Source organism: Hoplias malabaricus, chromosome 9, assembly GCF_029633855.1.
Source record: "Hoplias malabaricus isolate fHopMal1 chromosome 9, fHopMal1.hap1, whole genome shotgun sequence".
NCBI lineage: Eukaryota > Metazoa > Chordata > Actinopteri > Characiformes > Erythrinidae > Hoplias > Hoplias malabaricus.
In genome coordinates, this window is record NC_089808.1 from 42,554,581 (window position 1) to 42,580,307 (window position 25,727).

The window sequence follows — 25,727 nt, forward strand, 5'->3', positions numbered from 1 at the left end:
GTTTTGTCACAAGTCATGTCGTGTTGTTTATCTCCCGTTTTCTAGTCAGGTCATGTTTGTTTCATAGTTTTGTGTTTTTCCTGTCCCCAGTTCAATATCCTCGTCTTGTTGTTTTCTTTATAGCTTGTCTGTGTTTTGTTATATATTTTGTTATATTAAAACTCTCTGAGTTCTAGCAAGTGCGTCCGCCTCTGTCAGTCCACCCCGTGATCCGTGACATGGATAAGGAGAACACAGACTAGTTGGGGAAATGTACTGTAGAGATGCTATTGTAGTTGTTGGTGATGTAGCACATAAATTTCAAATGGAATTGGTGGCACTGAGCATGCATTAACGGTGCCAGTGGGGCTACAGCCTTAGTCACCAGGGAGGCCAGTGTGGATGTACGTTTGTTGATAGTTAAGGGTGAGGTAGGACTGTAAAAGCTGGCTTGGAGGGGGATGGATCTGGGATGCCAGACTTCACTGTTGAGCCTTCTGGAAGTGTCGTGGGCTTAATTCAGCGAAACACTGATGAGAGGTGCCTACCTGATGACCCCTGTGAAGAGCTAGTGATGCAGTGGGTGGTTTGGGTACTCGTGATGGGCTCAATGAGTAACTGTAGATGTTTTGGAAAACTGGTTGCTGATTGAATCATAAACGACCAACTTGACCTTACTGTTGAGGTGTAGGAACACTTTTGTGGCTGCAGGTAGGAAGAGAGTGGGGTGGGCCCTGAAGCTCTAATTGATTTTCATAGGATCTACATCTTATCCTGTGTAAGATTATAATTCTTTGATTTATAATTGTATACAAGAAGATACATAATTTATAATAATGATCATTTTAGGGGCCTAAGATATTTGCACACTGCTGTAGTTTTCCCTGCATGATTCTGCTAAAGGCACAGGAACTAAACGTGTTTATTCTTGATATGAGCTCCTTCCGTGAGTTTTGGGCCATTTGACTCTCTCTGGTCTCTCATAAGGACAAATGCCTGTGGATTTGTTCCTGATTTGCAAGAGTTGCTTTAAATGTTTTAGTTTTGTATGAAGCTAGTTTAAAAACATCAGAGGTGCATGACTGCACACAGCAGCAGGGCGCAGAACAAATTCACGAGACTACACTGTGATTATATCATTTTGGCGCTCACACCGGCTCTGCATTAATCTGTGCCATCTGAACATTTTCATATGCTTTTAATAGGTCAGCTCCCAAACCGCCAGCTGCTGAAGAGCTCTGGGACCCAACCATAACAGTGTATTTGCATATATATGTCACCCATTAACAGGGAAATATGTTTTTTTTTTCTTCAGTTCAAAATGCCAGTGCTGACACAACAGTTGAAAATGTGTTCAGATTGCAGCACACATACCCCCACAGTAAGAGGAGTTGTGTAAGTGTGTGTGTGACTGTTGTGTCAGTCAGCAGCCTGTTGCGCAGGAATGTCACTGTGTCACATTACAATAGACGTCACATCCTCAGTTTCCATAGACACTTTAAAAGTACAATAAGAACCCAAATACGTGGCTAGGTCACTGTTAGAGAAGTGAAATCACATTGTGAAACTTCTGGTCTTAATTAATTAAAACTTTAAATTTATTTATTACTTATTAAATTAATTTTAAAAAATTACTTAAAACTTCCTCCCGTAATTCCATCTTTTTACAGAGTCTAGTGACATATTAGCAGTTTCATTTAGAGATAAAACTAAGGGTTAAACTGAGGGTTATTTTTGAGTTCAGAAGGTAGATTTTATTTAATTTATGAAATATACATTAAGTAACATATCTCTCATTCTTACCCTCACTCTCTCTCACACACACACAGCTGCTGTTTCCATGTTTGAGCCCCAAACTGCACTGTATTATTAAATATAATTCCATTGTGTTGATCTCACACTGATTACTTGATTCATTTTATATTTAAATATCCATTATTAAGAGCCTCAGTCATATAAAAAGACAATGCCATTAATTGTGATTATTTGCAGCAAACTGTTGTGTTGTATTAATTAAGAATCACTTGTGTCTTTGGTGAGACTTTCAGATTTCTGAGACACTTTGAAAATAAAGAGATAATATTCGCGGAAGGAAGCTAGACGTGTAGTTTTTCCACGGTATGGAAGTTATGTTCGTTTTTCGCCATCTAGCGGCGACAGAATGCAACTACTGCACCATTTAAGGTGAAAGAGAAAATCCTAATGAATCCTAATGAAGCTCAACTCATTGAGCTTATCATGAGTGGATCACTGTGAGGACAACCCAGACACCACCCTCTCCCTCAATTAATGCTGCCTGTTTAACTAAATGCCTCTCTGGCATGTTTTTCATGACCGTGTCTTTCACTGTGGCCTTGTAAACACCAATCAACCTAGAGTCAAAAGGCTGTGTGAAATAGGGCTCAAGTTTGTCATAAACACGACAAAGCAGCATTTATATTTCACCATCCCTTGATGCATTTACAACAGACACAACCTCACAGCGCTGCATGTCACTCATGGAAAAAGCATTGATGGTTTCTGGGTTTGTACACCAGTTTTGGGACTTTGTTATAGATCCTCTTTTTGTTTATCAATCTCACTAAGTCGTTTCACAATTTGTGAGAGCGAGTTCCTACCTGACCTAACTAATCTTTTCAGCTGGTGCAGGTAATTTTCAAAGGGAAAAGCACTGCCCTCCTCAAGTCCACCATATACGTATGCATCAGAGGCCAGATAGACCATAGAGTGCACATTGTACACAAGAAACCCATCTCCGTACAACTTCCTACCCTCCTCAAAGAGCACCAATAAATCCTGTGCATAACCATTGTACTGCTTTGACAACAGGCGACTTGACATGTCGGTCAAAGTATTCCCACGTTGCATCTTTATGATTATGTGTTCACAACATTTTTGATCTACATACTAGGGCATTCCCCGGAGGTGACACACGGCGCCCTCGCTCGAGTGACGCAAATAGTGACCTAGGGCTACCCGCCCATGGACGAGAGGGGCTAAAGAAGTTAGCCCATTTGTGATTTGGAACGATCAACGTGGAACACTGACTGGACGCAGTCTAGAGCTGGCCCAGGCCCTGAAGAACCAGAACGTCGTCGTGGCCTGCATGCAAGAATGCAAGTGGGCTGACAGTAAGGCAGTAGAGATCGGAGAGGGATATAAGCTGTTCTACTGCGGAGAGAAGGTCACCAAGAATGGAGTGACTATAGCCATCAACCAGCCCCTCCTCCAGTGCCCGTACATGGTGAACAGAACGTCCGACCGGCTGATGGCCAACAAAATCGGGAACGGTTGGAATCTACCTAGTCAGCTGTTATGCACCACAGACTGGCTGCAGCGACAGGGAGAAAGACAGCTTCTGGGAGAAGCTTGATGAGATTATACAAGAAACCCCAACTGGAGAACACATCCTGGTTGGAGGTGACTTTAACGGTCATGTGGGAGCGGATAGAGACGGTTATCCGCAATGCCATGGCAGGCGGGGCCTTGGTGAACGTAACTACAAAGGCCAAATCATCCTGGACTGTGCAGAAACTCACGACCTGGCCTTCGCCAACATATTTTTCATGAAGCGGCCATTGCATCTGGCCACCTACACCAGCGGCGGCCACACGACTCCGAGATTGACTACTGGATGGTCCAGCGGCAGGACCTGAAACTGATGACCGACACCCAGGTCATACCATCAGTGGAACCACTGACACCATCCAAGCAGTTCGGTTGCTCATGGAAAGACATAGAGAAAAGAACAAAATGGTGCACATTGTCTTTTTAGACCTGGAGAAGGCATTTGACCAAGTCCCACACAAGCTGATTTGGAGATCGCTGCGTGGCCATGGCATCCCAGAAGCCTACGTGTGGTGGACTAATTTTCTCTACCGCAATGTCACAAGCGCAGTCAGATGCCCGATAGGAACATCACCAGCCTTCCCAATAACTGTCAGAGTCCACCAAGGATCGGCCCTCTCCCCTCTACTGTTCATCCTCTGCATGGATACTGTGACTGCTGACCTGCAAACACCACACCCATGGAGCCTACTCTACCCAGATGGCATTGGCTTAAGCGAAACAGGGGACCACTTGTCACTGCAGACTCGGACTCAGGCTTGGAAAGACAGACTAGACGAGAATGGTATGCACCTGAACATCAAGAAAAACGGAGTACCTGAAATGCAGCCCACAGACCGACGGAACCATCTCCATCGATGGCCAGCCCGTGAACAAGGTCAACCATTTTAAATACCTAGGGTCTGTTGTCACATCCGACATGCTGCCAGACGTTAGAGCAAGGATCAATGCAGCATGGATGAAGTGGCGGCAGGTTACCGGAGTTCTCTTCGACAAGAGAATGCCCTTCTACTTGAAGGCCAAAATCGGCCAAAGTCGGTGGTGCGCCCGGTGGCACTCTACGGGTCAGAGTGTTGGCCAGCCACAACCAAACACGTGCAGGCCATGAATACCATGGAAATGAAGACCTTCTTGGATAGAGTGACAAACGAGCGCATCAGGAAAAGTTGGGGTCAAGATCACGGACAAGATGTGTGAATCCGGACATAAAATTGCAAGGAAGAAGAAGAACTATTGAAGTACTCATGCCTTTGAGTACAATTTTTCCTGCGTAAAGGTCAAACTGTCTCAATTCACTGGCAGTCAATCTTGCCCAGAGCACGCGGCATCCTGTGAAAAACATCTGGTATGAAAAGTCTTAAACCAATAACACGGGAACTGATGTCCCTTATTTGGCTAGATGATAATCTGATCCTGAGTTTCCTCGCAACCACAAAAGAATCATTTTACGCATTACCCCAATACAACACTGGTGCATATAATCTGCAGGGAACCGCTGAACCATGTCCATTTGTAGCATACAAAAAGATGATATAACCGAAGGCACGTGGTGCTCTTCCTGATACTGCTCACAGAAAGATGTATCTGTTCTCAACTGCCATCCCAAAAATGTGTCTGTGTACATTTATCACAGCCATAGCAAACTGAGTAAGGCTTTGTGCACCTGATGAATGCTTTTGTTCGAGCATGACATGTTACACAGCACAGATTTCCTCTTATGAGCCCCCTGTCTGTCTCTAATCCACTCTGGAGTACTTCAGCAAGGGCATGAACAACATCTGTCAGAAAATCAAGACTGTTTGGCTTTGACGGACCAAGGCAAAGAGCATGAGGTAAAACAACAGGTAATGCATCTAGTAAAAGAAATCTAAGCTTCGAAAACATGTTTATTGTCTTGGCCATTGTTTGTTGAGCTTCAGGCTGCCAAATAAAACCATTTGAGTTGCCTCTCACAGCGACTGGGTCTATTAGTCGCTGAAAACAAATGCATTCTGCTGAAATATGGGTCTGTGTTGGTCCCTCTCAGCTTTAAAACTGGATAAAACTGGTTCCTCTAAACACCAAATCTCTGTAACATTGGCAACAGCATGCAAAATAGGCCGCATGGTGGAAAATGTGTTATTTCTACTAAAAGCAGTTTTTATTACATTGCAGTGGGGAAAATATATCTTAAATATATTATTGAATTAAATATAAGACAAAAAATGTATGTAGTTGAACACAATCAATGGATCCACATCTTTCAATGTGTACATTATCTCAAACATTGATGTAAAACAGGTGAGTCTTTCCTAATATGTCTGAAGATTACCATATTACACTGTATACCATTTAACCATTTATATAAAAAACATTAAAAGAATTTTCCTGTAACATTCACATGGAACGTTTCAGACTGGGAGAACTTTTATCAAGGTCTAATAACGTTTATGGAATGTTTTATTGACGTTACTGTAAGAAGAAATGAGTCCCATCAGATTCAAAATTCTGCCTTTATTCTCTCTCTCTCTTAGTTGATTAAAACATGCTTTTAACATGTAAATAAGGAATGGACAGGAGAGACCAAATGTGTGTCCTAACGCATAGCCTGTGTCATGTCTTTCTAAATTGAGAGAACGAATTACTAAATTGAGGGAACGTATTATTAAATTAGGGGAACGGATAACTAAATAATGTTTCCACCATGAGACTTTAGGGGCTCTGTAATATGTGGATGGTGGGTGGGTTGTGATAGGGTCTCCCTTGTCACTGAATCTATTTATATCATGTTCAAAACTGATTAGACATCAGGCAGAGGCAGAGATCTGCCATTCCAGGGACGAAAACAGCTCAGTCTAGCTAGGATTAAGCTTCAGGTGGTGAGCTGTCATCCAAGAAGCAATGTCAGTGTCAGGATCACGGAGCAGACTGACGGAGGCGGACCTACTTGCTAAAACACAGTATACATACATATATTTTATTTAAACAAGATATAACAAAACAGAGAGACTTCGACAGAAAGACAACAAACGGAACTAACAGAGACATGGACAAAGGGAGCTAAGCAAACTAAACTTGGACACAGAGAGCTAAACAGACTAAACTCAAACACGGAGTGTTAAACAGACTAAATCAAAACACGGAGAGCTAAACAGGGCTAATGGGACAGGCAGACTAGAGAAACAAACAGACTGAAGGGAGCAAAATGACAATGACAGTGGAAACGAGAAACAGCAGAGACAGACAGACAAATCCTAAATACTAAAGCAAACAGGACAGACAGACTAGAGGGCAAAACAACATGACATGGAAAATGAAAAGAATGACCGACCAGAGGAAGAGAGACAAGGGAACTTAAATACATGACACAGACAAGACACACCTGGAACAGATAACGAGGGGGCAGGATTACAAATGACACTGACAAGGAGGAGGAACAAAGGCGGGACATAGGCGGAGACATGGACAATAACAAACAGAGCCATGTGCTTAGTGAGCACATGGCAGGTTGTGACAGTCAGTCAGACATGACGATATTCGACTGGAAATCTGAGTGTCAGAATGTGGTAAGGAAAGCATGTGTTGAGTGTCATCAGCATAACTAGGTAATTATATCACTAAGAGAATTGGTACACAGTGAAAAGAGAAGTGGACCCAACACAGAGCTTTGAGGGACACCAGGGGAGAGCCTGTTTGAAGCGGAAGTAGATCCATTCCACTTCACCTGGTCAGAGCGATCTTCCAGATGTGACCTGAAACATTTACATCCTGCACCAGCGATTCTGAAGTTGTTGAGGACAGACAGGAGGATCTTGTGGTCAATGGCCACAGAATGGTCCAGAAGAATCAGAACTAATGACAGTTTGGCTTCTCAGTGACTGCTAAAAGGGCAGATTCGGTTGAGTGTTTGAAGCCAGACTGGTTGGGGTCATGGAGCTGGTTGTGGGTGAGAAAGAGGGACAGTTGATTGTACACTGCATGTTCAAGAATTTTAGAGAGGAAAGGAAGGTGTGATACCGGTCTGTAGTTACTGTAGTCAGAGGAGTCCAGAGTGGACTTCTTCAGGATGGGAACCACCCTGCCATGTCCTTCATAGGGGGATACACACTCACTCACACACTCGGACACTTGAGTCACCAATCCACCTACCAACGTGTGTTGTAACAACTGGGCCAGCAAGTGACCTGTCTCTTCCTCTTACCCCAAGTCTGATCCTTCACTATCATAATCACTGAGGACAGCATCTTACTCATTTTGAGAGATAGCTGCAGTTCTCCAGGCCTTGTCTAGATGGTCACTTGGATCCAAAATATCTAGAATGTGACTCAAACTGAAGCTAAAAGAAAAAACTGTGTAGAAAGTCTTGTAGAAGAACAACTAAAAGGTATATTTAGATGGCATCAACATGTTTACTCCTTCCATGACCACACTAAACAAAGTCGAGTAAATGTAAATGCATATATCCACACTAAACACTTTAAAGATTTTATGTTTCAAGAACAGTTGTCCCCTCTTTACATTAACATACTTTATTAACCTTTTCTTTGAGAGTTTCAATGCAGCCATCCTCTTGTTGTGGTGCAACCAGGACATAAACAGTTCTAGTCATGTGACATTCATTCATTATCTGTAACCCTTATCCAATTCAGGGTCGCGGTGGGTCCAGAGCCTACCTGGAATCATTGGGCGCAAGGCGGGAATACACCCTGGAGGGGGTGCCAGTCCTTCACAGGGCAACACAGACACACACACACACACACACATTCACTCATACACTCACACCTACGGACACATTTGAGTCGCCAATCCACCTACCAACGTGTGTTTTTGGACTGTGGGATAATGATGTGTCGTCACGAACGAACCGGTTCAAAGAGCCGGCTCTTGTAAGTGAACGATGAGAGCCAGTTCCCGTTTAAGACTGAGCCATTTTTTTCTAAGGCTTGTCATTCAACCAATCAGAGAACAACAAGTAAAGCTAAAAACATATTTAGAGCAACAAAAATAAAAACATTTTTATGGTCACTGTTGTGACTGATGGGATTAAATGGTTCGTTTAACAGGGCTCCACTTCTGGGCTGACCTATACACATTTAAGATGTGAAATCAAAATCCTGGTGCCACTTTAAAATAGGACTACACTTATAAAAGGTTTAGAAATTATTTAAAAAAACAGTTTATTACATGGTTATTAATTAGGGTGTAAATACTTTCAAAGTCATTAATAAACATTTATAACACAGATAGAAAAGGGAAACTGTGAACTCTTTTCTGTCGAATGGTGAAAGTGTCAGACAACTCACTGAAAACTTTGAGGTAAAAATATGCTGAGACTTAAGTGTGAAATTAGTTATTTCACATGTTAAAGTACACACCACACCATCAGTGTTTAAAAACACATTCTTACAGCTTTTAATTGATAGTGAGCAAATAACTAATCTTATTAACAAATATGTGCTGAAGCTGCAGGTTTAATGTCAACTAAAGAAGAAAGTAAAGATCAATATCTGACAAGATCAGAGGTTTAGTGTAGATGGATGTGTGTTCACCATTTGGCAAATGACCAATGAACAGAGCACTGTTGCCCTTTCTGTCCATGATATGAATGATTATTAATGCCATGCCTATGACTGTGGGGAAACTTAGTTCTAAGCTAAGTGTCTTTTAAGGGGGAATGGGTGTAAAATGATACAAACCAGATTCCAAAAAAGTTGGGACACTAAACAAATTGTGAATAAAAACTGAATGCAATGATGTGGAGACGGCAAATGTCAATATTTTATTCGTAATAGAACATAGATGACAGATCAAAAGATTAATCTGAGTAAATGTAACATTTTAAGGGAAAAATATGTTGATTCAAAATTTCACAGTGTCAAAAAAAGTTGGGACAAGTAGCAATAAGTGGCTGGAAAAACGAAATTGAGCATATAATGAACAGCTGGAAGACCAATTAACACTAATTAGGTCAATTGACAACATGATTGGGTATAAAAAGAGCTTCTCAGAGTGTCAGTGTCTCTCTGAAGCCAAGATGGTAAGAGTTTCTGGCATTGTTTCGCAGAAAGATAGTGCAGCGATACCAGAATGGTCGTACCCAGTGTAAAATAGCAAAGACTTTTAAGTTATCATCATCAACCGTGCATAACATCATCAAAAGATTCAGAGAATCTGGAACAATTGCTGTGCGTAAGGGTCAAGGCCGTAAAACTTTACTGGATACTCGTGATCTCCGGGCCCTTAAACATCACTGCACCTCAAACAGGAACGCTACTGTCAAGGAAATAACAGAATGGGCTCAGGAATACTTCCAGAAAGCATTGTCAGTGAACACAACCCACCCTGCCATCCGCCATTGCCAGCTGACACTCTACAGTGCAAAGAGGAAGCCATTTCTAAGCAAGCTCCACAAGCTCAGACGTTTGCACTGGGCCAGGGGGCTTTTAAAATGGAGTGTGGCAAAATTGAAGACTGTTCTGTGGTCAGATGAGTCACGATTTGAAGTTCTTTATGGAACACTGGGACGCCATGTCATCCGGACCAGAGAGGACAAGGATAACCCAAGTTGTTATGAACGCTCCGTTCAGAAGCCTGCATCACTGATGGTATGGGGTTGCATGAGTGCTTGTGGCATGGGCAGCTTGCATGTCTGGAAAGGCACCACTAATGCAGAGAACTACGTTCAGGTTCTAGAACAACATATGCTCCCACCTAGACGTCATCTCTTTCAGGGAAGACCCTGCATTTTTCAACAAGATAATGCCAGACCACATTCTGCAGCAATCACAACATCATGGCTACGTAGGAGAAGGATCCGGGTACTGAAATGGCAGCCTGCAGTCCAGATCTTTCACCTATAGAGAACATTTGGCGCATCATAAAGAGGAAGGTGCGACAAAGAAGGCCCAAGACGATTGAACATTTAGAGGCCTGTATTAGACATGAATGGGAGAGCATTCCTATTTCTAAACTTGAGAAACTGGTCTCCTCTGTCCCCAGACGTCTGTTGAGTGTTGTAAGAAGAAGGGGGGATGCAACACAGTGGTAAAAAATGGCCTTGTCCCAACTTTTTTGGGATTTGTTGACGCCATGAAATTTTGAAACAACATATTTTTCCCTTAAAATGATACCTTCTCAGTTTAAACTTTTGATTTGTGTTCTATTCTGTATATAATATTAGATGTTGCCATCTCCACATCATTGCATTCAGTTTTTATTCACAATTTGTTTAGTGTCTCAACCTTTTTTGGAATCCGGTTTGTAGTTGTTTATAGATGTCTGAAGTGTAGCTTTGCTGTAAATTTTATTCACTGTTTGAATCACCACAGAAACTCATTTGTAACTCGAGATGTTTAGCACTGTCGGTAATGCAGTTAGCCATATCCTGAATTTGGGACACTTCCACCTTAAGTGATCCAAAACAGCAAAAATAAATCAATATTATATTTGCAATTAATCAACAGATTGCAAACCATATATGAACATACATTTATAACTGTATTATTTTAAAGCGATACAGAAATATTTAATGGGACTTATTGAATCAGGCATGGGATGACTTAATGAATCATGGGAGCAAGATATTCAATATGGAAATGTTTTAATGATGTGTGGGAGTGATTTAAGGCATGGGACATTTTCTTGAAAGATGTTTGGGCGAGATATTAAAACATCTGGTACCCATGTGTAACATAGTTCCCAGCCCTGAATGTTGTTTCCATGTTTGAGCCCCAAACTGTGCTGTAGTGATAATATTCCCCATTAAAGCTAGTGCCAAATCTCTCCCTGAAACTTTCACTCAGCAAATTAAGAGATTCACATTCAAAAGTCATCAAAACTGCACTGAGATAATGAAGTAAAAAGAGCTGTTTTCTGTCCCCAGCTTTTCATTAATATCACACACTACACATTTATATATAACTTTTTTTTGATAGACTACTAATATAAATATAATTAATTCCATTGTGTTGATCTCACACTTACTTGATTCATTTTATATTTAAATATCCATTATTAAGAGCCTCAGTCGTATAAAGAGACAGTGCTATTAATTGTGATCATTTGCAGCAAACTGTTGCGTTGTATTAACTAATAATCACTTAAAACGTAGCAGGTGTGAAAACAGTAAGTGAAGAATTTATTGGGCACTGCGTTCATTATGAGCTCCATCAGGAAAAAAACTCTGTTCATGGGGATCATATTGTGTCCAAAGGTCCACAGATGGAGAGCTCAGTGTTAGAGTTTAGATGTTTTTATACTTAATTTTTGGTTTCATTTGGGTTGAATAAGATAACTGTGATGTAAACTACAATACAACAGTTACACAGTAAATTCACCCGTGTTAAATCAACATTATTAGTGTTAAATTAACACTGTTAGTGCAATAATTTAACACTGATAACACTAATAGTGTAGATTTAACACTGGTGAATTTACTGTGTACAATAAAATGACAAGGGTGGAGAATGTATGAAATTTTAATTAAAATTGTTTAATTAAAAACAATGTACAACATTCGTATTCACAACAACACATGGAGAAAATCACTAGGCTTGCTGTGAATGGGGTGTGTTAGGGTCTCCCTCATCACTGCATCTATATAATTTAAAGTTGATCAGAGATCAGGCACAGACAGCCCAGTCAGGTCTGTCAGGACAGTATCAGCTCAGCAGAGGGAGTTTCTTTTGATCTGGCTAAGTCAACACTATGTGTAATGAATAGCAATCACAGTGCACTGTGTTTTATTAGAGATTACAGATGATAAGCCCATCAATGTAACCGCTAGCCTATTGTCCACTAAAAACTCAGCTACAATGATTTTCTGAGAGGTATTGGAAAATATGGAAAATATTTTAAGAATATTTTAATATAAAAGATAAATATATTTAGGAATATTTTAATGGAAAATATGAAATATATTAAACCAATAAAAAAAGTAATTTACAATGCCTCACCCACATAACACAAACAAACAGACAAAGCAAACAAACACCAAATAATAAGACCGTCAACAAGAAAGCATCAAAATATTAATTAGTAATTAACTAGGGACTGAATAATTAGGTCATTCCGCTACTACAGGTATGCTTCTAATGCTACACAGGTAACCAGGTTGGTTACAACTGCAGAGGCTGACATCTCTAAATATATGAAGAAGCAGTTCCTACTGGCTTTACTTATAAAGTTTACCAGAACCGGTCCTAACTTCAAGGGAACAAATGAAAAATACCTTCTGTAGCGCATATTCACATTAATGTGCGGATCTGGAGCCCACCAACCCACACACTGTGAAACAAGACCCCAGTTAGTTTTCTGTTCTCTACCTGTATCAGAAAACATGGGATAAACAAGATGTTCTGATTCTGCCCTGCTTCTGAAGTCAAGTGCAGAGACTTTAAACTGTCCCCGCCCCCTCGTCTGAGTCTGTCCAATCACAGCGCTGGACCTGCGTATTACGTGACAAGGTACAACGCAACAAAACAGACACAACAAGTGTAGAGAAAAAAGAGAACAGCGAAAACGGCTAAAGACCAGAGCTTCTGCACCTCGCTCCTCACTGCTGTGCGCTCGGGGTCGGGGTGAACAGCGAGCGGCTCATTATCATTTAAAGGAACAGGTGCTGAAAGCGGGCGTTCTGAACAGGGGCTGTTTACACAGGGGGAGAACACTGCTGTGGGGCTCGTTGGGTTTTTAGCAAAGCAGGTCACAGACATTTCATTAAGAAATTCACAGTTTTTCTTATGTTAATTGCTTTTTTACATCACTTGTTTAATCACTTTTGTACATTATATTTTAAATTTAGGCTTTTTCTACTACAACTTTACTGTACTGTTTTGTAAAGAATCATTTAAACTGCTCATAATGGTTTTTATAATTATTATTATAAGTGTTATAATTTATGGTGAATGTTAATAGTTTGTGTAACAGGGCTCCACTGTGAAGGACTGTGCACAGTGGGCTGACCTACCCCCTACACACACACACACACACACACACACACACACACACAGCCGTTTCAATAAATCAAGTAAATAACCTGACAGTAAGAATGATCAGTATGAGTTCTGACATTACCACAATTCTCTATGTCCATGAACACAACAGGCAGCCAGCACGTTGGGGTCCAAGTCAACTGGAGCTAATGTAGTAATGACTTCATATGGTGTGGGAACCACTTAATAAGGCATGGGAATTAAATACTGAATGTGTGAAAACATGCTTACTTCATGTGTATCAAGAAGAACGGGAATGACAGGAACTAGATATTAAAGATGTGAAATCAAAATACTGGTGCCACTATAAAATAAGACTCCATTTATAAATGTTTATAAATGGTTTAAAAATCTATTCATGACATGGTTACTAATTAGGTTGTAAATACTTTAAAAGTCATTAGTAATCATTTGTAACACAGATAGAAAGGGAAAACTGTGAACTCTTCTGTCAAATGGTGAAAGTGTCAGACAACTCACTGAAAACTTTGAGGTAAAAATATGCTGAGACTAAAGTGTGAAATAAGACATGTCACATGTTAATGTACACACCACACCATCAGTGTTTAAAATAACATTCTTACAGCTGTTGGGGGTCCTCTGGGTGGGTCTCCCTTGGCTTTTAAAGACATTTTGAGCCTGTACACATTCTTTTAAAACCCAAAATAAAGGTCCTGTTCCCCCAAGCAGGATTTACGAGAATTCCAGATACCCCAAGCCCAGAGTTGAGCACTGTCCAATCTCTGTTCCAGCTGGACACATGCCTTGAGGCTTATCTGAGACGAAGAAGAACACTCCTGTTTAGTGGGACACTCCCTGAGCATGTAATAATATGGGATCTGATGCCATACTTCAGTTCTGACCTTTAAACAACAGGCAAAGGATACTGACCACTGATAAGTCCTTTCCTCACTGCCATTATTTGGCAGAGAAAGCTACTTCCTCATTTCTCTCACTTGCTGCTCGCTGCTCACGGCTCTGACACTCACTGGATCCTGATCTCTAAGGAATAACAGCTCTGAATACAGTACCCTGAGCTAACGTCTTTCCAGGAAGGTAAGTGGTGCTGGAGCAGAACTGTCATCACTTTACTGATGGGACCCTCAGTGATACGTCTTAGTGCCTTCAATCTGTGAACGTAATTGTACCATCCTTACAACAAAAAGAGTTTATTCAAGTGTGCTATTACTATACTTCTTTAAACTTAAAAACAAGCTAGTACACATTCAGATTAATCCTTATGTCCTTTTCAGTGATGTACTACACACAGTTATACTTAAATACACCTGGCTTATACTGACTAGTGTACAGAAATAGTCTGAGTATATTTGGAGTATATTTGTACTTATACTTTTGATTGAGGGACAATTAAGGAAAGTATTCTTGTTTGTGGTGGAACAGCTGAGAGTAAAGAGTACAGAACTGTACACAGTGTTCAGCAGTTGTTAGTGTCCGCCCCCTCCAAGACGCGCAACTCCTGGAGCGCGAAAAACTAGACTCCCCAGGAGCTGGCGCAGGAGCGGCCAGAAGAAACAAAACAGAAATGAAAGCACAAGACTCAGGACGAAACAGGAAATGGAGCTGGGGAAAAGGGACTCGACTTAAACGGACACTGGACAGAACTAGAAAGAAGAGACGGGAAACGAGAGATGACAGATTACAGATTCGGAGACAGAACAGGAGCAGAGACAAGGGACTGAAACATAGACTGGACAGGTGATGGGACTTGAGACAAGACAGGTAACTGGACTGGGGCTGGGTGCTGGGACCGGACAGGAGCAAAGACTGGTGATGAAACAGGGGACATAACTGGGGACAGGACAGAACCAGAAACGTTAGACTGGACAGGGGTATCTGACTGGACAGAGGCTGGGTGCTGGGACTGAACAAAAGACCGGACAGAGGGTTGAAAAGGGGCCTGGACAGGACTAACATGGGACTGGACAGGACTAGGCAGGGGAACAGGGACCAAGACGTTTACAGGAACAGACACGAACACCGTAACAGGGACTGGGACAGAGACAGGAATCAGGACAGGGACAGACAGGGGAACCAATATAACAGGGGGGTGCCCAGGACTGGCAAATGTCTGAGGGGATTTCTGAGAAGCCAGCCTGGGCACAACTCTAGGGATCGGCCCCGAAGTCCTATGGGCCGACCTACAGACATGACCAGGAGCGGCCGTAGCCACAGTCACGGGGGCAGAAATGGCCGTAGCCACAGTCACGGGGGCAGAAATGGCCGTAGCCACAGTCACGGGGGCAGAAACGGCTGTAGCCACAGTCACGGGGGCAGAAACGGCCGTAGCCACAGTCACGGGGGCAGAAACGGCCGTAGAAACTGCCTTCTCTGGGGCATGAGCGGCTGAGGAAGCCGCCCTCTCAGGGACTGGTCTGGCGCCGCTTTTACGGGGACTGGAGCGGCTGGAGGCGCTGCTTTCATGGGGACAGGAGCGGCTGGCTGCGCCGCTTTCATGGGGACAGGAGCGGCTGGCTGCGCCGCTTTCACGAGGAGAGGAGCGGCTGGCTGCGCCGCTTTCACGGAGACCTCCAGACTTGCCAAGAGGCTTTCAAGCATCTCTTGGAGGTCAGGAGGGAGTGCAGAGAGGTGCTTGGAAGCTGGGGCCCTTGCAACGACATCCATGAGAACAGGAGGCCCTGCAGCGACGCCATCCACGGAGGCAGGAGGCCCTGCAGCGACGACGTCCACGGAGGCAGGAGGCCCTGCAGCGACGACGTCCACGGAGGCAGGAGGCCCTGCAGCGACGACGTCCACGGAGGCAGGAGTCCCTGTAGCGACGACGTCCACGGAGGCAGGAGGCCCTGCAGTGACGACGTCCACGGAGGCAGGGGCTTGAGCTGCTCGCCGGGCCCGTGCTGGAGCTGTAGAGGGTTTAGGTTTGACGGGCGCACTCATGAGATCCCCTAGAGGTGCACCCCTGTTAGCCTCACCTCCGTTGCCCTGAGGTTGAAGGCTGACAGCCCCTACCCTTAACCCCCCCCCCCAAAAAATTTCCCTGGAACTGAGGGGGTAATCCACCAGCGAGGGGGAGACTCTAGCACGCTTCCTTCGCCGACTCCTTCGACTCACACTGGCGCGGTTACTCGATTCACGAGTCGACTCCTCCGGTAGGGGGTAAGGAACCGCGCCAGACATGAGCTGGAGCCGGCTATTCCACTCCACAGCCCTCTCAAACAAAGTCTTCGTGCCGGCTGCGTCCTTTGTAGGGTCGAACATTCTGTTAGGCGCGAGGGAAGGGGACTGACTGAGGCAGACGCACTCGCTACAGCACAACAAACTTTATTCACAAGAGATAGACAAAACGAGCAACTGGAAACACAACGAGACTGGGAACTAGAATCAAGGGAAAACGAGAATGACACACAACGACAGAATTGTCATGATTTTCTCATTTATTTAAATCTGATTTTCCCAGTTTTCCCAATCTCCATCCCACAATAGAGGAAAATTGGTTTAATCTGTGGGTGCTAGTGATTGAGAAGAAGTGCTGGTCAGTCACTTTTCAGTCTTCAATTTCTGAGATATTTCACACAGCCTTGTCCTTAATTAAACATACAGACAGTATGAGAAACTACAGCGTGGGCCCCAGAGGTAAATCTGCACTCAGTGGCATCAGGGTTAAATTAAAAGGTCCAAAGCATGGTGTCTCTCCTTTAATAGAGGTGACCTTTAAGTGTGTGTTCAGGAAAGGTGGATATTGCTCCAGCTGTGGGGAGATAAATATTTTAACTCATTCATTCATTCCTCTTCTGCAACCGCACATCCAGCTCGCCAGTAGCGCCAGTCCCCCACCAGGGCGACACACACATACATTCACTCACACACTCACACCTAGATACACCTTGCAGTGGAAATAGTTATGCACACGTTGCGGTGGCATAAGCACTACATAGCGGAGTCAATGATAATTAATTATTATTTTATTAATAATTAATTATTTAATTCATTTTGCTAAGCTCCGGGTTTGGGAGCCATTAAATAATATGTAGTGTCTTTACCTGTCCAATTTTAGCTTAGACAAGTAGGTCATCATCTTAGATGACTTTACATATTATATAGAAGAATTAGCTAGAATGAATTATTATTAATAAATTATGCTCATTGACCCACCATAGGTTCTTGACTCTGAAATTGAATCTGAACTAGAAATAACAATTCTATACAAGAAAGTTGCACACACAAACAAATAACCAAGGATTAGTTTTATCACACAACTGGTTTATTAATTGAAATATCAAATATTGAATATTGATACAATACATGAGGGAACAGCGATACATGAGGGAACAGGGAAATTAATATATGAAGGAATTTCTCTATGATAATTACCCTAAATTCTAGAAAAGGCTATTGTTGACCCCAGCAAGCATTCAACACCAACCCTGAGTAATGAAAGAAATGAGACCATGTGACCTTACGTATCCGTGGAGATGGACTGGAGATAGATGGGAGTATGTCGCTGATGCGCTGTGCTTTCCAGCATGACTTTGTAGTGTTGCAGTTGCGGGCGTTCCTTTTCTGGGGCCTTGTAGTGCTGCAGCCACATGCGGGCGACCCCTCCGTTGGAGCTGATGGCGTTCTGAAGTTCTCTGTGGGGATTCTCAGTCATCACTGATCCGTGCCTTGTGAGACACGTTCAGGCCGGTCTCTCCTGGGCAGGTCTCTCCTCATCTCAGAAGGTCATTCTGAGGGTGCGTGTGGCAGTCTTCGTCGTTGCTGGTCCGGAAGCTTTGTCAGAAGTCTCCTTCATGCTCTGGGTGTGGCGTTGAATTCCTGCTAGAGTTAAACTACAGTCCTTTCTAGATCTATAGTTCTACTAGATAGAAAATGAAAATAGGACCACGCTTGAGGGGCCCAAGACTATTTAAGAAAGCCATGAGAGTCTGACACCTGCAGAGGAACCTGCAGAGTCATTTCAAAACCAGAGTTATTTTCCACTTAAGCCTTGAAAAAGGCTAAAAGAGAAAAAGTGTGAAGTGAAGCGAAGAAGCCCCAAGTGTCTGAAGCCTTGAAGTGAAAAATAGAGAAGAAATCCTTCTCATTTGGCACCACTGGCTTTTTAATCAGAATTTAGAAAACCCACCTTTAATACACATTTGTCCTAAGAGATTAAGAATTGGAGCCTCTCTTGCTCCTGATTGGCTGCTTCCTGTACCTTGGTAGTGGCATCACATACAATTTATGACCCTTGACAAGACAAAGGCTTGAAGACCATCCCTTTTTGAATGAATTTTCCAGGATTCTGAATCATACTTTGCAATATAAAAGATTATATGTTAACACAAATTAATATCATTAAGACAACCATGTTTCATAATTAATAAGCAAATACACACATATGTGGCTACCTTGGTTCTACATAAATTCATAGAAAACAAAAATGACTTTAAACACATGTAAATTAATCCCACCCATTTTGATTGTCCAAAGGGAATTAATTTCAAACAGTTGTGTACATATGTATCTTCAAATTGTTTCAAACCAATTGGAATTATGGTTTAATTCTATAGTTTGAGAAGTTCTTCATTAAGCAGCTTTATACAGAGCATAAACTGATCCTCAGGAGTGTCTCTCTGCATTCTGCATTTGAGAAAAATTCCATGATCCTCCAAGACCCTGTGTCGTAAACTTTCCTTAAAAGGGCCTATAGTGTCAGTTTTATGACTCTCTGACACAGACAGCCAGACACCAATTTGGGGCCCGTTCCTTCTGAAAAGCTTACCTCAAATTCCAATCTTGGCTTGGGGATGTCTCTGAAAACCAGCGAAAGCTTGGGTATTTAAAATCACATCTCAGAAAGTCCGAATTTCTTATTAGAAATTAATACACATTCATCATATTACACTACATATCCCCCTTTTTTGGTTTGATATTTTCCCTCAGAAAACATCGGACCAAAAAATATGGGGATGAATAGTGATGGTAAGGTCAGTGGAGACATTCATTCATACACTAAGGGTTGATACCTTTCTGGGATCATTTAATATGGGAGTAATCCTTTATTGGACTTTATTCCATATGCTGGTATGAGTGTTCACCTTACTTTAAAAGTGTTTGTTAACTACGAAATATTATTGTTATCAAAGGTAATTTTCAGGTGTAGTTACCCATGCAAATACTTAAAAAAAATATTTGCCTTAGTGATAATTACTGGATAAGCAGGGTGTTCCCCTATAGTTAAGCTAACTACTAAGAACTCTGATTTACCCTGATTTCTATTTCTAATTATTATTATCATTATTCTAATTCTGATTTTTATTTTTCTGATTTTTTCAGAAACATTCCTTAAAAGGGCCTATAGTGTCAGTTTTATGACTCTCAGACACAGACAGCCAGACACCAATTTGGGGCCCGTTCTTTCTGAAAAGCTTACCTCAAATTCCAATCTTGGACACAGAGAGAATACACAACACTCCTCAAAGACAGTCACCAGGAGGAAACCCACACAGACACAGAGAGAACACACCACACTCCTCACAGACAGTCACCCGGAGGAAACCCAAGCAGACACAGGGAGAACACACCACACTCCTCACAGACAGTCACCCAGAGGAAACCCACGCAGATACAGGGAGAACACACCACACTCCTCACAGACAGACCATTACACACAAGATCAGTCTGTCTGAACACACAGTTACACACCAGATCAGACTGTCTGAATACACCGTCACACACCAGAACAGATTGCCTGAACACACCAGAACAGATTGTCTGAACACACTGTCACACACCAGAACAGACTGTCTGTACACACAGTTACACACCAGATCAGGCTGTCTGAATACACCGTCACACACCAGAACAGATTGTCTGAACACACCAGAACAGACTGTCTGAACACAACATTACACACCAGAACAGACTGTCTGAACACACCATCACACACCAGAACAGACTGTCTGAACACACCATTACACACCAGAACAGACTGTCTGAACACACCGTCACACACCAGAACAGACTGTCTGAACACACCGTCACACACCAGAACAGACTGTCTGAACACACCGCCACACACCAGAACAGACTGTCTGAACACACCGCCACACACCAGAACAGACTGTCTGAACACACCAGAACAGACTGTCTGAACACAACATTACACACCAGAACAGACTGTCTGAACACACCATCACACACCAGAACAGACTGTCTGAACACACCATTACACACCAGAACAGACTGTCTGAACACACCGTCACACACCAGAACAGACTGTCTGAACACACCGTCACACACCAGAACAGACTGTCTGAACACACCGCCACACACCAGAACAGATTGTCTGAACACACCAGAACAGACTGTCTGAACACAACATTACACACCAGAACAGACTGTCTGAACACACCATCACACACCAGAACAGACTGTCTGAACACACCATTACACACCAGAACAGACTGTCTGAACACACCGTCACACACCAGAACAGACTGTCTGAACACACCGCCACACACCAGAACAGACTGTCTGAACACACCGCCACACACCAGAACAGACTGTCTGAACACAACATCTCCTCCAAAGGTAACTTCCTCTGAATTATTTATAACACACTGAGCTGAGCGTTTACGTCTACACGGAGCCAACCTCATCAGATCGGAAATGATGAGGGTAAGACCAACAGTAGGCATTCATTCATTCATTCATTCATTCATTGTCTGTAACCCTTATCAAGTTCAGGACGGTGGTGGGTCCGGAGCCTACCTGGAATCTCTGAGCACAAGGCACAAAAACACCCTGGAGGGAGCACCAGTCCTTCACAGGGCGACACACACTCACACATTCACTCACACCTGAGGACACTTTTGAGTCTCCAATCCACCCAGAACAGACTGTCTGAACACACAGTCACACACCAGAACAGATCTGTCTGAACACACCATCACACACCAGAACAGATCTGTCTGAACACACCGGAACAGACTGTCTGAACACACAGTTACACACCAGAACACACCGGAACTAACACATTCACACACACCTACGGACACTTGTGAGTCTCCAATCCACTAATGTGTGTTTTTCGAGCATGGGAGGAAACCGGAGCACCCTGAGGAAACCCATGCAGACACAGAGAAAACACACCACACTCCTCACAGACAGTCACCCGGAGGAAACCCACGCAGACACTTTGAGAACACACCACACTCCTCACAGACAGTCACCCAGAGGAAACCCACACAGACACTTTGAGAACACACCACACTCCTCACAGACAGTCACCCGGAGGAGACCCACGCAGACACAGGGAGAACACACCACACTCCTCACAGACAGTCACCCAGAGGAAACCCACGTAGACACAGGGAGAACACACCACACTCCTCACAGACAGTCACCCAGAGGAAACCCACGCAGACACAGGGAGAACACACCACACTCCTCACAGACAGTCACCCAGAGGAAACCCACGCAGACACAGGGAGAACACACCACACTCCTCACAGACAGTCACCCGGAGAGGGAGTAGAACCCATGATCCTGGAGCTGTGTGACTGTGACACTAACTGCTGTGCCACCATGCCGCCCAACAGTGCGGCACATGCACATATTCTGTGGAAGCTTTCCACGTCCTTCCCCAGTCAGAATACACCTCTTGAGTCTGAATTTTCAGACACTATATTAGTGTCATTGTTCAATTGTGCTGTAATTCACGTACAGCTTCTCTGTATGTATTGCATCCCTGAGTCAATCATAATCTTTATTGATGATAATATAAAAATAGTTTCTATGTTGGACAAGTTTCTCTTCTGAGAACTACTCCATGTCTTCTACAATAGATTTCTTCTTGTGTATGTTCTCGTAAAGGCCTGTGAACATGGATAAAGTTGGTGAACCCCCAAAGGATGCTGCCCCAACTTACCCAGGACCTCCAGCTAATTATGAAGGATTAAACATGGGCCCCTACCCCGGAACCCCTCAGCCGGGACAGCTCACAGGGTCTCAAGGTAAGTCTCACCTCTTGCTTAAGAAATTTGCAAGGAAACAAACCATGCAAAAACATTTTTTGCATAAGGCTTTATTCAGATCTCACACAGTAATAACCAAAAATAAATAATAATAATTTTTTTAAAAAGTCTCTATACAAAATTATATTTTAGAGACAAAACTGCATATATATTGAATATATATTATTATTTGTGTGAACAAAATTAAATCAAATGTATCTTGGATTAGCATTTCTCCTGGTCAGCCATAATTACACGACAGATATTAGTCTTTTTATTAGTCTGAATTTCATTGTAGAGATCTGTAATTACACTTTTTCTAATCAAGATGTAACTACAGATATCCAGATATTTCACTAGTACAGTTTGCAGTATAAATAACGTTTAGTTTTGTACATCATCGTTGTTCAAAGAAAAACATTTATCTCCAAAATAACTTTACAGGAGAATGAAACACCTTCTTAACTTTCAATGGTTGTCAATGTAAAAAGGTTTTATTCCAAATAATGTGTTTCTATTAGTCATTCATCATGTGATTTATACACAGTGTGAAGGACAGCTGCTTAATAATTTTAGTAGTAAATTATTCGTCCACAAACATTGAGATACATATTTTTCCTTGTAGCTCAAAGATATTCGAAAAACTTTATTGCAGATTTTCAGAATGTTATTTGAAAAAAAATCTGTGACATTGAGTAATCTCACTGAAAGTCCTCCTCCTGCTGCACACCCTGGACAAGTTCCAGCAGCTACGAGTGAGTTTATCTGCCAAAGTTTCATGCTATTGACAGAATACTATGTTCATGACTGGGAATTTGCATAAACCAATATAGCTCTGATAAGACAAAACTATAGTAAATACCTTGTTCTAACATCCTACAGTTTCATCAGCGCTCTAGATCTTGAGGTGCAAATTTGTGACTCGGTAATTAACTGTTCGGAAAAACACACTTTTGTGGGTACAACTCTCTACTGTGGCCCCAGAGAATGTACTACTGCTTCTACCAGAGTTCAGATGATTATATTTGTCAGTTTATTCACATGGTAAATTCAGTAAAATCTCACTGTCAAGAGGCCAGCGATATGAAAATACTCAATTAGATCAAATTCACTTGTGGAATAAGTAAGTCTTCGCGTCACGGTAAGTCTCAGTGATTTTTAGCAAGGCTTACAATATTCAGTTTACAAATTCACAAAGATGAGATAATTCACAAAGGTGAATCATTAGTGGTTTCTGTGTAAACACATCTGTAAATCTGTGTGAACTGTAAATCTGTGAAGCTGTGAGACAGCTGTGACATACTATACATTCTTATGGGAGATAATCTGAAGAAAACTGAAGGTTGTGAAAGTTGCCTTCCTTTTTAAATGTACGTAACAACATCACCCCAGTGATATGTAAGAGGAAGTGTGAAAGTACAGTAACCTTCTCTAGGGGATGGGCTTTTTAAATTAACACTTACAGCTGTGTGAAAGAATACAAACTCAGAATCCCCATTTCTGATAAAGTATGACATTTTAAAAGCGCAGTAAAAAGTATGAATCTATGGTGTGTTTATGCTCATTATGTGTTATTTCACTAATAAATTCACAGCTATATTATTTTTTTTTTCAGCTGTAACCACGGTTGTGGTGGTTCCTATCCTGAGTGATGTACCCGGACAAACAAAATGTCCTCATTGTCAACAGGAGGTTGTCACTAACACCACACACAACTCTGGACTCTTAACGTGGCTCATTTGTGGAGGTCTTTGCATTTTCATATAAGTGTCTCTAACCATAAAGAGAGAGATTACCTGAGTTCCCTGTCTCACTTTATTCTCTCATGTCTCCTGTGAAGGTGCTGGCCGTGTTGTCTGATCCCATTCTGTGTGAACTCATGCAAAGACGTGGAGCACCGCTGCCCCAACTGCAGCAATATTGTGTATATCTATAAGAGAATGTGAAACATTTGCTCTCTCAGTGGAGTCCAGAAAATCATCTTGTCAGATCTGATTTGCAATGAAAAAAACTAAATCTAAATACAGTGATACCTTCACTTACGAGTTTAATTTGTTCTGAGTTTGTAACTCGTTAATCAAAATAAATTTCCCATTAAAATGAATTGAAATACTAATAATCCGTTCCAGCCCCCAAAAATCACACCAATTTTATTTGCTATGTATTTTTAAATAAGACAAATGTACTTTATAAATAACAAATTATGTACAAAAGATAAAAATACATAAAGAGAATGTAAAGAAATAAACTAGTTCTATTAATTGTATTTACCTTGAATATGAGATGAAGACGCTGGCGGAGGAGATTGGCGGAGTTTTCTTTTCTTGCTCTATCGTTTACTTACTGACTACACACTTGATACAATGCTATAAAAAACAGTGATACAACAGAGATGCACAGCCAGATAACCAAGCGAACTGAACACTGGCTGGACCTCCTATTGGTGGATGGCGTAGTCTCACTTAATCATAACTCAGATCTTGGCTCATCAAACATAAGCCAAAAAAAGTTAGAGTGACTGCTCGTAACGCAAAAACTTCTTAAGGTGATTCACTCGTAAATCAAGGTTTAATTTTACTGTTAGATACATGGCATTAATGAGTGTTTAAACATCTGAGTGCTTCGACTGAGCACTGTCATATAGAAGGTAGTTTAGTGCAGGGAATTAAAGTGGACTTATATTTCGCATAGAATGATCACACCTATTGTTGCTTTTTTGTTTCATTGAAAATGGCATGCTTTACACAGTTATCCTTTAAAAAAAACACAAAAATGTATAGAATAAATACCAATAGCTAGGCCTAAACCAAATGTTTTAAACACAATGATGCGTTTAAGAAAACATATAGAATTTATAGGAAATAAGCTTTTTGAAGGAAATAAAAAGCTGATGTCAATTTATTATCAGTTATGTGCTTTAAAAGGCTACAGGTGAAAACAGCACGGTGCTGGGAGCAGGTCAAAGCTGCTCTTGGCGCTTGTATCAGTAAGTGAGGGAGGCATGGTGCTTTAGTGTTAAACAGTGTTTAGGAATAATTTAGTAATTAATGATGCAAAGAAAGCCACATTGTTTTCCTTCAGCTCAGAATTATCTTCTATTTTGTCTTCATGTGTAAAGAATTCTTGCTTTTTTTAAATGACTTTGACCAGCTAAGTTGCTCTCACTACATCTGTTCTGACAAACATTTTCAGAGGCTTGTCCAAGTTTGTTTTGGGCCTGACACCTGAATTAATTTATTGTACTGAAAACAAAAGTTATTTGCTTGCCCTTCCCAGCCATCATTGGAGAAAACAGAGGTTCCGATTGTGAGCACCTATTTGTATTTTTCTAGCAATTAATCAAAAACACAAAATCACTAAAAATTACCTCACTCTTTAACCACTCATAACTGAAGTGACAAATGTGTCTCCAAGTGCAGTTACTCTGCTGCAATGAGACTGCTTCAACTTC

The 25,727-nt window shown here is 41.9% G+C and overlaps 1 protein-coding gene across 1 annotated transcript; it reads left to right on the plus strand.

Moving 5' to 3' along the window:
* The first annotated feature begins 14,084 nt into the window (after positions 1–14,084).
* Positions 14,085–24,400, plus strand: LOC136707139 (LITAF domain-containing protein-like). The gene is given in 4 exon segments (XM_066681055.1): positions 14,085–14,354; positions 22,137–22,276; positions 23,892–24,045; positions 24,117–24,400. Coding segments are annotated over 3 exon segments (390 nt in total). The 5' UTR covers positions 14,085–14,354; positions 22,137–22,146; the 3' UTR covers positions 24,223–24,400.
* The last annotated feature ends 1,327 nt before the right edge of the window (positions 24,401–25,727 follow it).